The 14,462-nt window shown below is 38.7% G+C and overlaps 1 protein-coding gene across 1 annotated transcript in view; it reads left to right on the top strand.

Moving 5' to 3' along the window:
* LOC124605731 (juvenile hormone esterase-like) overlaps positions 1-14,462 on the top strand; it is a 117,240-nt gene that overhangs the window by 85,303 nt on the left and 17,475 nt on the right. The window contains exon 9 of the mRNA XM_047137610.1: positions 8,640-8,769. Coding sequence (XP_046993566.1) covers positions 8,640-8,769 — 130 coding nt within the window. The remainder of the gene's footprint in view (positions 1-8,639; positions 8,770-14,462) is intronic.

Below are 14,462 nucleotides of genomic sequence, written 5' to 3'. Positions count from 1 at the left end.
GATAGGCTACCAGTGAAAAAAGATAAGTGACGTAGAAACTTCGTACGTGTGATCAATTATGGTAATGGGATTTGAACTTGTGATAGATTTTTGTTATGGATGTAAGAAAAATGGCTTTCTCACCGAGGAAATCAGACATCTTGAATAAATAATAAATGATAACAATAAATAGAAGTACAGTTTTCGAGACATCATCATGTTGTAATTTGGCGCAATTTTCTAGTGGATGTAGGTCTATAATAATAAATGATAATGAATGATAATAAATGACAATGAATGATAATGAATGTTAGTAAATGATAATGAATTTTTGTTGCTGTTGTCTTCAGTCCTGAGACTGGTTTGATGCAGCTCTCCATGCTACTCTATCCTGTGCAAGCTTCATCTCCCAGTACCTACTGCAACCTACATCCTTCTGAATCTGTTTAGTGTATTCATCTCTTGGTATCCCTCTACGATTTTTACCCTCCACGCTGCCCTATAATACTAAATTGGTGATCCCTTGATGCCTCAGAATATGTCCTACCAACCGATCCCTTCTTCTAGTCAAGTTGTGCCACAAACCTCTCTCCTCCCCAATCCTATTCAATACCTCCTCATTAGTTATATGATCTACCCATCCATTCTTCAGCATTATTCTCTTCTTGTCCAAACTGTTTATCGTCCATGTTTCACTTCCATACATGGCTACGCTCCATAAAAATACTTTCAGAAATGACTTCCTGACACTAAAATCTATACTCGATGTGAACAAATTCTTCTTCTTCACAAACGCTTTCCTTGCCATTGCCAGTCTACATTTTATATCTTCTCTACTTCGACCATCGTCAGTTATTTTGCTCCCCAAATAGCAGAAGTCCTTTACTACTTTAAGTGTCTCATTTCCTTATCTAATTCCCTCAGCATCACCCGACTTAATTCGACTACATTCCATTATCCTCGTTTCATTTTGTTGATGTTCACCTTATACTTTCCTGACACTGTCCATTCCGTTCAACTGCTCTTCCAAGTCCTTTGCTGTCTCTGACAGAATTACAATGTCATCGGCGAACCTCAAAGTTTTTATTTGTTCTCTATAGATTTTAATTCCTACTCCGAATTTTTCTTTTGTATCATTCACTGCTTGCTCAATATACAGATTGAACAACATCGGGGACAGGCTACAACCCTGTCTCACTCCCTTCCCAACCACTGCTTCCCTTTCATGCCCCTCGACTCTTTATAACTGCCATCTAGTTTCTGTACAAATTGTAAATAGCCTTTCGCTCCCTGTATTTTACCCCTGCCATCTTTAGAATTTGAAAGAGAGTATTCCAGTCAACATTGTCAAAAGCTTTCTCTAAGTCTACAAATACAAGAAACGTAGGTTTGCCTGTCCTTAATCTAGCTTCTAAGATAAGTCATAGGGTCAGTATTGCCTCACGTTTTCCTGTAATTCTACGGAACCCAAATTGATCTTCCTCGAGGTCGGCTTCTACCAGTTATTCCATTCGTCTGTAAAGAATTCGCGTTAGTATTCTGCATCCGTGACTTATCAAACAGATTGTTCGGTAATTTTCACATATGTCAGCACCTGCTTTCTTTGGGATTGGAATTATTATACTCTTCTTGAAGTCTGAGGGTATTTCGCCTCTCTCATACATCTTGCTCACCAGATGGTATAGTTTTGTCAGGACTGACTCTCCCAAGGCCGTCAGTAGTTCCAATGGAATGTTGTCTACTCCCTGGGCCTTGTTTCGACTCAGGTCTTTCAGTGCTCTGACAAACTCTTCACGCAGTATCGTATCTCCCATTTCATCTTCATCTACATCCACTTCCATTTCCATAATATTCTCCTCAAGTACATTGCCCTTGTATAGACCCTCTATATACTCCTTCCACCTTTCCGCTTTCCCTTCTTTGCTTAGAACTGGGTTTACATCTGAGCTCTTGATATTCATACAAGTGGTTCTCTTCTCTCCAAAGGTCTCTTTAATTTTCCTGTAGGCAATATCTATCTTACCTTAGTGAGGTAAGCCTCTACATCCTTACATTTGTCCTTTAGCCATCCCTGCTTAGCCATTTTGCACTTCCTGTCGATCTCATTTTTGAGACGTTTGTATTCCTTTTTGCCTGCTTCATTTACTGCATTTTTATATTTTCTCCTTTCATCAATTAAATTCAATATTTCTTCTATTACCCAAGGTTTTCTACTAGCCCTCGTCTTTTTACCTACTAGATCCTCTGCTGCCTTCACTACTTCATCTCTCAAAGCTACCCATTCTTCTTCTACTGTATTTCTTTCCCCCATTCCTGTCAATTTTTCCCTTATGCTCTTCCTGAAACTCTGTACAACCTCTGGTTCTTTCAGTTTATCCAGGTCCCATCTCCTTAAATTCCCACCTTTTTGCAGTTTCTTCAGTTTTAAACTACAGGTCATAACCAATAGATTGTGGTCAGAGTCCACATCTGCCCCTGGAAATGTCTTACAATTTAAACCTGGTTCCTAAATCTCTGTCTTATCATTATATAATCTATCTGAAACCTGTCAGTATCTCCAGGCTTCTTCCACGTATACAACCTTCTTTTATGATTCTTGAACCGAGTGTTAGCTATGATTAAGTTGTGCTTTGTGCAAAATTCTATCAGGCGGCTTCCTGTTCCATTTCTTAGCCCCAATAGATATTCACCTTCTACGTTTCCTTCTCTCCCTTTACCTACTACCGAATTCCAGTCACCCATGACTATTAAATTTTCGTCTCCCTTCACTATCTGAATAATTTCTTTTATTCCATCATACATTTCTTCAATTTATTCGTCATCTGCAGAGCTAGTTGGCATATAAACTTGTACTTCCTGTCTATCTTGGCCACAATAATGCGTTCACTATGCTGTTTGTAGTAGCTTATCCGCATTCCTATTTTTTTATTCATTATTAAACCGACTCCTGCATTACCGCTATTTGATTTTGTATTTATAACCCTGTATTCACCTGACCAAAAGGCTTGTTCCTCCTGACACCGAACTTGACTAATTCCCGCTATATCTAACTTTAACCTATCCATTTCGCTTTTTAAACTTTCCAATCTACCTGCGAGATTAAGGGATCTGACACTCCACGTTCCGATCCGTAGAACACCAGTTTTCTTTATCCTGATAACGACGTCCTCCTGAGTAGTCCCCGCCCGGAGATCCTAATGGCGGACTATTTTACTTCCGGAATATTTTACCCAAGAGGACGCCATCATCATTTTACCATAGAGTAAAGCTGCATGCCCTCGATAAAATTACGGCTGTAGTTTCCCCTTGCTTTCAGCCCTTCGCAGTAATAGAACACCAATTCCGTTTTGGTTAGTGTTACAAGGCAAGATCAGTCAATCATACAGACTGTTGCCCCAGGAACTACTGAAAAGGCTGCTGCCGCTCTTCAGGAACTACACGTGTTTCTGGCCTCTCAACAGATACCCCTCCGTTGTGGTTCCACCTACGGTATGGCCATCTGTATCGCTTTATTTTGCACAGAGCATAACTTGCTTCAAGAATCATAGAAAAAGGTTGTATACATGGAGGAAGCCTGGAGATACTAGAAGGTATCAGATAGATTATATAATGGTAAGACATAGATTTAGGAACCAGGTTTTAAATTGTAAGACATTTCCAGGGGCAGATGTAGACTCTGACCACAATCTATTGGTTATGAACTGGATATTAAAACTGAATAACAGCAAAATGGTGGAACTTTAAGGAGATGGGACCTGGATAAAGTGACAGAGCCAGAGGTTGTAGAGAGTTTCAGTGAGAGCATTGGGGAACAATTGACACGAATGGAGGAAAGAAATGCAGTAGAAGAAGAATGGGTAGCTCTGAGGGATGAAATAGTGAAGGCAGCACAGGATCAAGTAGGCAAAAAGACGAGGGCTAGTAGAAATCCTTGGGTAACAGAAGATATATTGAATTTAACTGATGAAAGGAGAATATATAAAAATGCAGCAAATGCAACAGGCAAAAAGCATTACAAACGTCTCAAAAATGAGTTCGACAGGAAATGCAAAATGGCTAAGCAGGGATGTCTAAAGGACAAATGTACGGATGTAGTGGCTTATCTCACTAGTGGCAAGATAGATACTGCCTACAGGAAAATTAAAGAGACCTTTGGAGAAGAGAGAACCATTGTACGAATATCAAGATCTCAGATCGAAAACCAGTTCTAAGCAAAGAAGGGAAAGCAGGAAGGTGGAACGAGTATATAAAGGGTCTATACAAGGGCGATGTACTTAGGAACAATATTATGGAAATGGAAGAGGATGTAGATGAAGATGAAATGGGAGATATGATACTGTGTGAAGAGTTTGACAGAGCTATGAAAGACCTGAGTCGACACAAGCACCCGGGAGTAGACAAAATTCCATTAGAACTACTGACGGCCTCGGGAGAGCCATTCCTGACAAAACTCTACCACCTGGTGAGCAAGATGTATGAGACAGGCGAAATACCCTCAGACATCAAGAAGAATATAATAATTCCAATTCCAAAGAAAACAGGTGTTGATTGATGTGAAAATTATCAAACTATCAGTTTAATAAGTCACGGCTGCAAAATACTAACGCCAATTCAATACAGACGAATGGAAAAACTGGTAGAAGCCTACCTCAGGGAAGATCAGTTTGGATTCCGTAGAAATACTGGAACACGTGAGGCAATACTGACCCTACGACGTATCTTGGTAGATAGATTAAGGAAAGGCAAACCTACGTTTCTAGCGTTGGTAGACTTAGACCCTCTCAAGGTCTAAATTTGGTTCCCTTAGCCAATGTGCTGCTAAAATTGAAAGTATCACTAACCTTTCTCACACTAATAAACCAATATTACGTAATTGGTTACCAAATCTCAGATATGCAGGAATGGTTACAGTTTGTTATCCCAGCGCATTCAGTATTTGTGTCTTTGCCAATGGGAGAGTATTAATATATCCAAACACCTGTCTTTTTGATTTCTCACTGTTAATATCTAACAGTAACCCACAATTATTCTCTCTATTTACCAATGGGAACTGAAGATTTGTAGCTAAAAATTTCATTATTTCTTTTCTCAGTCTCTTCCTACAATTCACGTGGCGCATTATGTGTGTATAACATGTTAACTGTTATGCTATGAAATTTTTGCCCCGGGAAACTCATAATCCCTCGACTTTATGTATTTGCGTGTCGCCTTCCATCCCTTCTATTCGATTAGTTAGCGCTTTCGAGTATGTTAGAGGGCCATTCTCCCTCAGGTTCCCTCACACTTCTTCTAACGAGCGTTCTTTCAGTATATCTCTATTCTTGAGAAAGATGGTTCTTATTCAGTGGTGCCAACCAGCCCTATCATAATTATCTCTTCACTTAGGAACGGTAGGTATTCAGAAATCGTATGGTTGTGTCTTTCTCGTTCAAGATCTGATGTAGCTACCATGCTCTATCCGACTGCCAGGGTAATCTCGTCTGTGTTTCTAATAGGAAATAGTAAATTTCGTGCAAAAATTCTCAGAGAGTGCACCTATCTCCTTTCCGAACAGAACGAATCTTTGAATTTCTCGGCATATTCAGAAAATATTTGATGTATGTCCTAATAGCTTAACCTGTCCATCAAAATTTTGCACCGCAGAATTATTGAGTTCACAGTCGTCGATCCAAATTATTGTAACACAGAATTGGGAATTTTTGTAAGCTGTCAAATATTCTGCTCAGGGCAACCGGTTGTTGGTTCTAGAATAGACTATTTTTCCCTCCTCTGCTTCCATTCCTCTGTTGGTTACCGTTTTCCAGACTTTTCCTTTGATTTCTCAGACTTTTCTTTCTCTGACAATTTCAATTGACCTGAGCTTAAGCGTCCACATCTCTGTTTCGTAATTTCCTGCATTTGTAGCTCCTGTGCCTCATGTGCGTCTTGAATGCGTTCAGCTTCAGCGTTCACAGTGTTCCTAATGCCTTGTTATATGCCACCAGTTTCACAGAGATCCATCCAGTTTCGTTCGACATCAGCGCAAGAACATTCAACAGGCTTCTCTGTGTAACATTCGTTGCCATATGCCAGTGCACCACAGCTTTTCAGCCGAGAGAACCTCTTACTGCAGCAGTTTTACTCATATTGTCTACACTGTCACCGAAATGTTTCCATCTTTCTGGTACATATTGCGTAACTTTCGTAGCACGTAACATGCTTGTTGCCAAAGAAGACCTGACCGATGTGATGACTAATTTTGCTTTTTGGGGAGTTAGTTAGTTACATGTTACATAGGTCATTTGAACAATTCTCTCGTCAAACTGAAGTGTAACGAGTCAATTTACAGGAATGCATACTATATCTTCAGTGTCAGCATTAATGGCAACTTTAATTTTAGTAGTAGTCATGTTACTACACTTAAAAACGACGTACGTATTTTTTAAAATTCTTCTCAGGTTACTATTTTTTAATAGAAATTCGGCCTTCGGATACAAGAGGCTGTCCAGGGATGATGATCTTAGGTTAAATTGAAAACTTGCTCTATTACCTTTCAGGCAAATTATGCCATAGAGCAAATGATCAAAAGTTTTTGTTGCTGGATATTGGACTCCTTTCTGAGCCCTTGACGGCTTTAATATGTGATTTCTTCATCTTGTGTTATATGTTCCGATATCATTATTTTTCTAAAACTCTGATGGATTATTTATGACGAATTTCAATAGCGAATATGTGTAATGTGACGGTGCAATTAAAATGTCGGGCCCCTTAAAGACGACCACGTTTGAACAGTGTGTATTATTCTTACTCTACCTTTCCTGCTAAAATTACTTTCTTTCTAAGTGATGACTTACCACAAAAAATTATTCTGTAAGGCATTATGGAGTTGAAATGTGCTACTTATGTCAGCAAGTTGTTTTGTTTCCAAGTCTAGCAATCACATGGAGAGCAAAAGCACCTGAACTAAATTGTTTGAGAAACTTAACAATATGCGTCTTGCAGTTCAAGTTTTCATCAATATGCACTCCCAGAAATCTGGAGCGTGTACCCTACTCACTGACTTCTGTTCACGCTCTGCATCATTTGTTGGTATGACTCTGTTTGTTGTACGGAACTGAATATAGTGCGTTTTGACAGAGTTTCACGCGAATCTATTTTCAGAGAACCACATAATAATTCTTTCGAGAACATCATTAACATATTCTTCTGTTTCTTTGTCTCTAACGTGACATATTGTGACACGAATAACGTCTGCAGAATTTCAGTTTTCTCTGCTAAACATCGAGTCGATTCAAAACTGATCCTGTGGGACTCCTTTCATTATTTCTCCCCAGGCAGTAAAACTTTTTATCTTTCCAACATTTACTGAACTATGCTATACTTTTTGCGTTCGGTTTGTTAACTATTATTCAAACAAGTTACCTGTAAAACTTCCAGTTACATAAAAGTTGCGGTCAAATATTTGGAAAGGATCACAAAGATTACCAGCTGGCGCTGTTTTATTATTTAACACTTTTAATAGTTAGTGAATGAATATGTAAATTTCGTTACCCATTCATTAACCTTCTGGAATCCAAACCGTGGTATCCTAAGCAAATTGTTTCTACTTTAAATTGAGACTACTGTTGAGTACATTAATTTTCGAATATTTTGAAAAAAGATGTCACTAAGGAAATTCCACGATATTTGATCAAGTTATTTTGGTCACCTTTATTTCACAGAAGAATCTAGTGGAATTTCTCACGTTTGATTGATTCCAAGTTTAATATCGAAACAATGAGTTAGAGTCAAAATCAACAATAATTCAGGCAAAATCTTTGACTGCAGCAGTTATTTTACAACTGTCTCTGAAAGTATTATACATTAGATACATTGAAACTTCGTGGCAGATTAAAACTGTGTTCCGGACCGGGACTCGAACTCGGGATCTTTGCCTTTCGCGGGCAAGTGCTCTACCAACAGAGCTGCCCAAGCACCACTCACGCCCCGTCCTCACAGCTTTACATCTGCCAGTATCTTGTCTCCTACCTTCCAAACTTTACAGAAGCTCTCCTGCGAACCCTGCAGAACTAGGACTCCTGAAAGAAAGGATATTGCGGAGACATGGCTTAGCCACAGCCTGAGGGTGTTTCCAGAATGAGATTTTCACTCTGCAGCGGAGTGTACGCTGATATGAAACTTCCTGGCAGGTTAAAACTGTGTGTCGGACCGAGACTCGATCTCGGGACCTTTGCCTTTCGGAGGCAATTGCTCTACCAACAGAGAACACTTGCCCGCGAAAGGCAAAGGTCCCGAGTTCGAGTCTCGGTCCGGCACACAGTTTTAATATCCCAGGAAGTTTCATATCAGCGTACATTCCGCTGCAGAGTGAAAATCTCATTCTGGATTAGACACGTTGTTCTCAATGGAAACCATTACAGAGAAGTTAACATTTTTGCACATGAAGAATTTATGCACTAGTGATAGTGTAAATTTTTAGTTAAACATTCATTAGTTTAGGTACTCATAAACGACTGCTATATATAATTTATCCATAACTGAACATTTATTAAAAATTTCAAAACTAAATTTTAGCAAAACATCACTTCTCTATCATCTTGTTGCACCGCAACACTATTTCGGTTACATTGTTTGTGACCCAGTTTCACACCGGCTCATGAAAATACTTTTGATGTTGGTAGTTCAACAACGACATCCAGAATTTCGAGCCTACTGATGCCTTTGTCAGAAAAGTGGTTGAAGTCTCCAACGTACCCATTTACTACTACGAGTTCGACTACAGGGGAGAGAATGTCAACAAGACTCAATGGGGTAAGTAAAATGGCTTGTTAACTTGTTTTTGAATGCATTAAATCTTTATGTGTTCCGTTTATAGCTCAATACGGTATGTAGAATATTGAAATATAATGCTGAATCATTTTACTGACAAAGATACTGGCCGCGTGGTTAAAGTCGCCATGTCACGGATTGCGCGCCCTCTTCCGCCGGAGGTTCTACTCCTCTCTCAGGCATGGGTCTGTGTTTTATTCTTAGAATAAGTTGGTTTAAGTTATTTCAAATAGTGTGTAAGTATAGGGACCGAGGACCTTAACAGTTTAATCCCTTAGGAATTCACACACATTTGAAAATTTGAACGAAGATACCTCTGTACTTGCTGCAGTAATTTACAGTGACTGGAGAGAAATGAAAATGTCGTTCCCTTTTCTGATGAACTTCTAAATCACTTACCTTGAATTCGAATCACCAGAACCAAAATTTATGCTGTCTTTCAATGGAGAGATGTCTTCCTTTAAATTCTAAATCTCTCCATAATGTGAGCATGTAATACTCTCTACTATTTCTCGCATCAGGACGCCGCTCTGGGTGACAATCTAGGTGAGGGATGGTGAACAAATGAGACCTATGCCACTGAAGGTACGCGACCAAATGTATTGGGCACAACATTACATGAGGAATTTATTTAGGCATACCTAACCGAAATAATTCATTTGTTCATCTACATTAGAAGTCATTGTACCGAAGTTCATCGTGAATGAGCTGTTGGTGCCTAGGCATCATACAAATTGCAGAAGACATAGCTTCAGTCATGTTAACTCACTGTGAGTCACATACTGTAAACTAGTCAGTTACCTTAAATTTTAAAATTTTTGAAAAATATGCTTATTGTTTTTAATGCATTCTTGTAACTGAATCCATATAAGTTCTAAATTTTTCAGTTAAATGTAACCCAAAAATATAGGTCTCAGTAGTAGTTGTAATTTTCTACAATTTATGTCTATTCAGCGTTCAGGGCCATACTTACACATCAGTATATCTCTTTAAAACCTATTTTGAGGGTAAAGGTCAACAACAACAACAATGAATGAAAGTTTCATTTTTAAAAATTTTCTTTGCGATGGTGATGAAGTCGGTAGTACTTTATTGAAAGTGAGTTGATACGGCTAAGAGGGTGCTAAAACGTATTTTCAGGTTCTGGACCCTACTTACACATCTGTGCCTCTTCAAAAAGTACGCCGTTAATATTATCCAACAAAAATTAATGAATTTTTCTTTCCTTTATTCTTTTGGGAGCCCTAAACTACCCATTCCCCCCTCCCCTGCACTTGGCAATGCGCGTTATTGAAAATGCCTCGGTATTGCTAGGGTCAATAAAGGGAATAAAGCGTCTTGTGTTTTATATTCCAGGACCATTTTATGTCGAATATTGTCCATAGAAGGACGCTGTGTAACAAATTACATATCTCTTGGCAAAAACCGAACCAGAGCAAAAGGAATTCGTTCTATTTGCTATTAAAGACTGGTTGTATGTGCTTTTAAAGACTGGAATAGACAGTTGACATCTGCGATTAAGTATATTAGCAAGAACTGTCATACCAGTGCCTCAAGTTTCTTGGCTGCAAATGTCATTACCGGTATGGTAAACCTTTTGTCGACTGGTTATTTTTGAAGGAAGCATGCGCCAATTGGTTTCTGAATATTCGAAAATGAAGATAAGGTGACTGAAAGCATTAAAAATATTCATTTATCTAGAAACACAATGAAAGACAGAATCATAAAACTGGCGGAAACTGTAAGTAACAAGTGACATCAGGTACTCTCCTCATATTTCTCTGTGTATTGACGAAAGTACACATGTAACTAAATCTGCCGGTTTAGCTGTATTTGCTCGATATTGTTCTGTAAATAATATCAACGAAGAATTCATTGTCGTAATGTGGTTGCTATCAACAACTAATGGCAGAGATATTTCTGTGGCTGTTAAGAATTCCCTTAGTGAAACAAAAATAGCTCTAAGCTACATTGCTTTAGTAATGAATGATGATGCACCTAATACGGAGGGCTAAGATAATGATTTTATTAATTTACTCCTGGCACTTATTGGACATTCTATTTTTTAATTGCTCTACGTTATACATCCACAAACCCTATATGCAAAGTGTGATTTCGTTTCCCTGGTAATATAATGGCCGTAGTTACAAAAGTAGTGAACCATATACATCGCATGCATCTAAGGATTGGACACGTTGTTATTTGAAGTCAGTTTGGCGTACAGTGTCTTGCTGATGTATAACAATGTTCGCTGGTTGAGCTGCAGCCAGAAATTTCAAAGATTTGTGGTTTATGTGAGAAAAAGAGGCTTTTCTACCAATTGAGGGAAAATTGTGCAATATTGACAATAAATTGATGTTAAGTGTCTTACAACATTGATTTTTGTTACGGATATGTGTCAGAATTTCAATCATTTGAGCGTAAAGTTTCAAGGCACAAGCAAAACTGTTTTTATCCCAGATATTATTCACTCTCTTGAGGATAAACAGCATGTTTTAAGTCACGTTATTGTTTCCGAAAACTACAAATATTGCACAAATTTGAAATAAAATTACCAGCTGTGTGGATTTACTTGAAAAATCATACCAAGAAAAATTGGCTGAGGAATTTTCTTTCTTAATACATTTTTCATTCGTACAGTTTTCATCCGAATTTTCTCAGATCAAGTAGTTGTCGGAAACACTACAATTTATTATGTATCTAGATGTTACTTCACTGGTTAACTAGACATGTGTAAATTTGATAAGTTGGAAATTGAAGAAACTGGAATTCCGTTGATTGATGTCCAGTTTAGTTCAATATGGCCTAAAAATTTGTCGAAGCAGGAAAAAAATTGCAAGTAAACATGAGAGACTAGCAGTCAATACGAGGAAAAAATGGCATTGAACTGATGGAAGTTTGAAATTAAAGTCCGGACCAAAAGCTGGTGTTTGCTGTCCTGACAATATTTTCCGGTTCCTACTTCTATGAGTTATTAATACATGAAACGAATAACCTTCGATAGGAAATTATTTGTCAGATAACTCGAGTCCATCTTACATTCTGCAACAAGTTGCGAAGTATGCACGTAATATAAATTACTTGTCATTGAATTTGCAACACCAGAAATCACTATTATTTTTCTTTCAGTTGGATAATACAAAATGTCTGTTTTGTTACTGTATGAAATATTTATTTCTCGTTGCAAATAAAGACTGTTAACATGGAAATATTACGTTTTTTCATTAAACAGCAGAGCCCAAATTTCTATGCACCGTCACATCTTAAAACTTGCATGCATTCATGCACTATGATACATCTAAAGACGCACAAAATAACAAAAAATTGCACGTAGATGTACAAAGGTACGGAATTTCCGCTCTTGGTAGCAGTCTAGAGTCTAGGCTGAGTGGCAGTATCCAGTTTCGGACTCTCTTCTCTGTCATTAGCACCAGAAACGTGGTGCAGACTCATTTCAGTCATTTCATTAATCCCCTTTCTACACAGGGATTAGATGAGAAAATCTACGTGAAAAATGAAGTGTTAAGTCTTACGTCCGGAATTAACCGGTTCGGTCAGTTTATCAGTCGCTAGTAACAGTCGTCATACAAACTTATTGTTGTTCTTATCTACAGCTTGGTGTTATAAAAACAATAGTTTCTTTATTTTATGGGCAGAAAACGGAAATACTATTGTCATGTTCACCGAAGGGAAGACTTTGTAGTCGCCAGCCCGTGTCGACTACGTGCAAAGAATTGGACCAAGACTTTATTCATGTTACATCTATGGATTGATGTTAAATTTTGTTGGGTGCGATCATAGGCGCTTCAGTCAGTCACATTGGAGCTAGCTGACTGTAGCTCACAACAGAAGGCATTCAATTGTAATGAAATTGCAATTTAGGCAATAGAATTTGGAATCAATATGAATTGTTCCTCGTATAGGTCTCTTCATACCTGCACATAGATTACAGTTATTTATATTCAAAACAATGTTTTCTCTTTTAATGGCAGGTGCCATATACGTAGTAGAGTGGCCATTTTATTGTGCCAGTGAGATTGTTACACTACTGCTAGCGTTTACGTACTTGTTACGCAGTATGAAAACAATGGAATAGTAAAACCAGACATCGCCTATAGGGGACGCATCGACTGTTGTAACTAACGTCCAAACACACTTACATGTCGAGTATTATTTGGATTGACCCGTTCCTCACATCAGACGGTAGCAACCGCGGATCTTTATTTCCCTGGTGGCAGCAGCTTCCTAGTTAAAGACAGTTTGACACCATCGCTAACACACTTTACATATGTTGTTCGTTTTTCACTAGCGAAACCGGTCAACCTAAATCAAATAATACGTGACTTGTGGCGGTGTCCTGTGCATATTCTGAAGTAAAGTTGACACAATTTTCAGCACGAAGTTGAACAGAATTTTGTGGAACAGATGAAGTCCATGATGTACAGGACTGACAGAAATAGCCTAAAATCTGCTAAGCGTGTTGCACGGTAGGTTGTGGTGAGAAATAACCTGTAAAAAAAAGTCGGTATGTTTCACGTTTCCTAGTTAATTAGGATTGAAGCTAGCCAATTAGGTTGTTGCAGGAGCTAAGATAAAGTTACATGGTAGTGCACGAGAGTGCTCAGCCTTTGGATCGGGTTCAATCCTTACTACCATCCCATCTCCAGTTTTTGTGTCGCTTACTTGTTCGATTTTAGGAGACCAAACGAAGAATACTTTTATCGATAGCGTCTCTGGTGGGCCGCTTGAATCTGCACGCACAACGGGCTGATTGGCTAATTCCAAAGCTAATTAATTTTGCGCAACGTATCTAATTTTTCTTAACAATTTTTTCTCAGCACAACCTGCTCTGCAACATCCTTAGAAGCTTGTCATGCTGTTTCTGACCACTCTGTATAATTGTTAGCATTACAGAGCTGTACAATATCTCTGAATTTGAGGATTCGTTGCAGTCTGACTCCACTCTCAGCTGAATTCTGAATCTCTGAACAGTACGACATTGAATTAAAGAGGACCTGGATGTATTTCTCGAGATTCTGAATCCAAACGGGATAAGTGCGTGTCCAGAAGGAACCAGCAGTTATTATCGATCAGCCATATCCCTGTTATTCTCAATTGGTGATAAGTAACACGAATGGGGAACATCAAATGCGGCATGTGTGGCTGTTTGAAGAAGGATTTCATACTCGCAGGGCCCTCTTTACAGACTGTACGCTTCTAGTCAGTGGTGGTGGGGATTATTCAGTTTGTCTTTCATCTTGTGACAACCTTTCAAGGTATCTGGTATATGAATTGCGGTGCAACGCCTAACTTTCTCTACAGATTACATTCAATATATAAATATAAGTGTCGAGACAGTCTTGCAGAGCATGATGTTGTTGTTGCTGTGGTCTCCAGTCCGAAGACTGGTTTGACGCAGCTCTCCAAGCTGTAACCTGTACAAGCATCTTCATCTTCCAACAACTACTTCAACCTACACTGAAGCGCCAAAAAAACTGGTATAGGCATGCGTATTCAAATACAGAGATCTGTAAACCGGTAGAATACGGCGCTGCGGTCGGCAACGCCTGTATAAGACAACAAGTGTGTGCTGCAGTTGTTACATCGGTTACTGCTTCTACAATGGCGGGTTATCAAGATTTAAGTAAGTTTGAATGTAATGTTACAGTCAGCGG

Source organism: Schistocerca americana, chromosome 3, assembly GCF_021461395.2.
Source record: "Schistocerca americana isolate TAMUIC-IGC-003095 chromosome 3, iqSchAmer2.1, whole genome shotgun sequence".
NCBI classification, from domain to species: domain Eukaryota; kingdom Metazoa; phylum Arthropoda; class Insecta; order Orthoptera; family Acrididae; genus Schistocerca; species Schistocerca americana.
The sequence above is the reverse complement of the archived record's forward strand: the minus strand, read 5'-3'. Positions and strand labels throughout refer to the sequence as shown.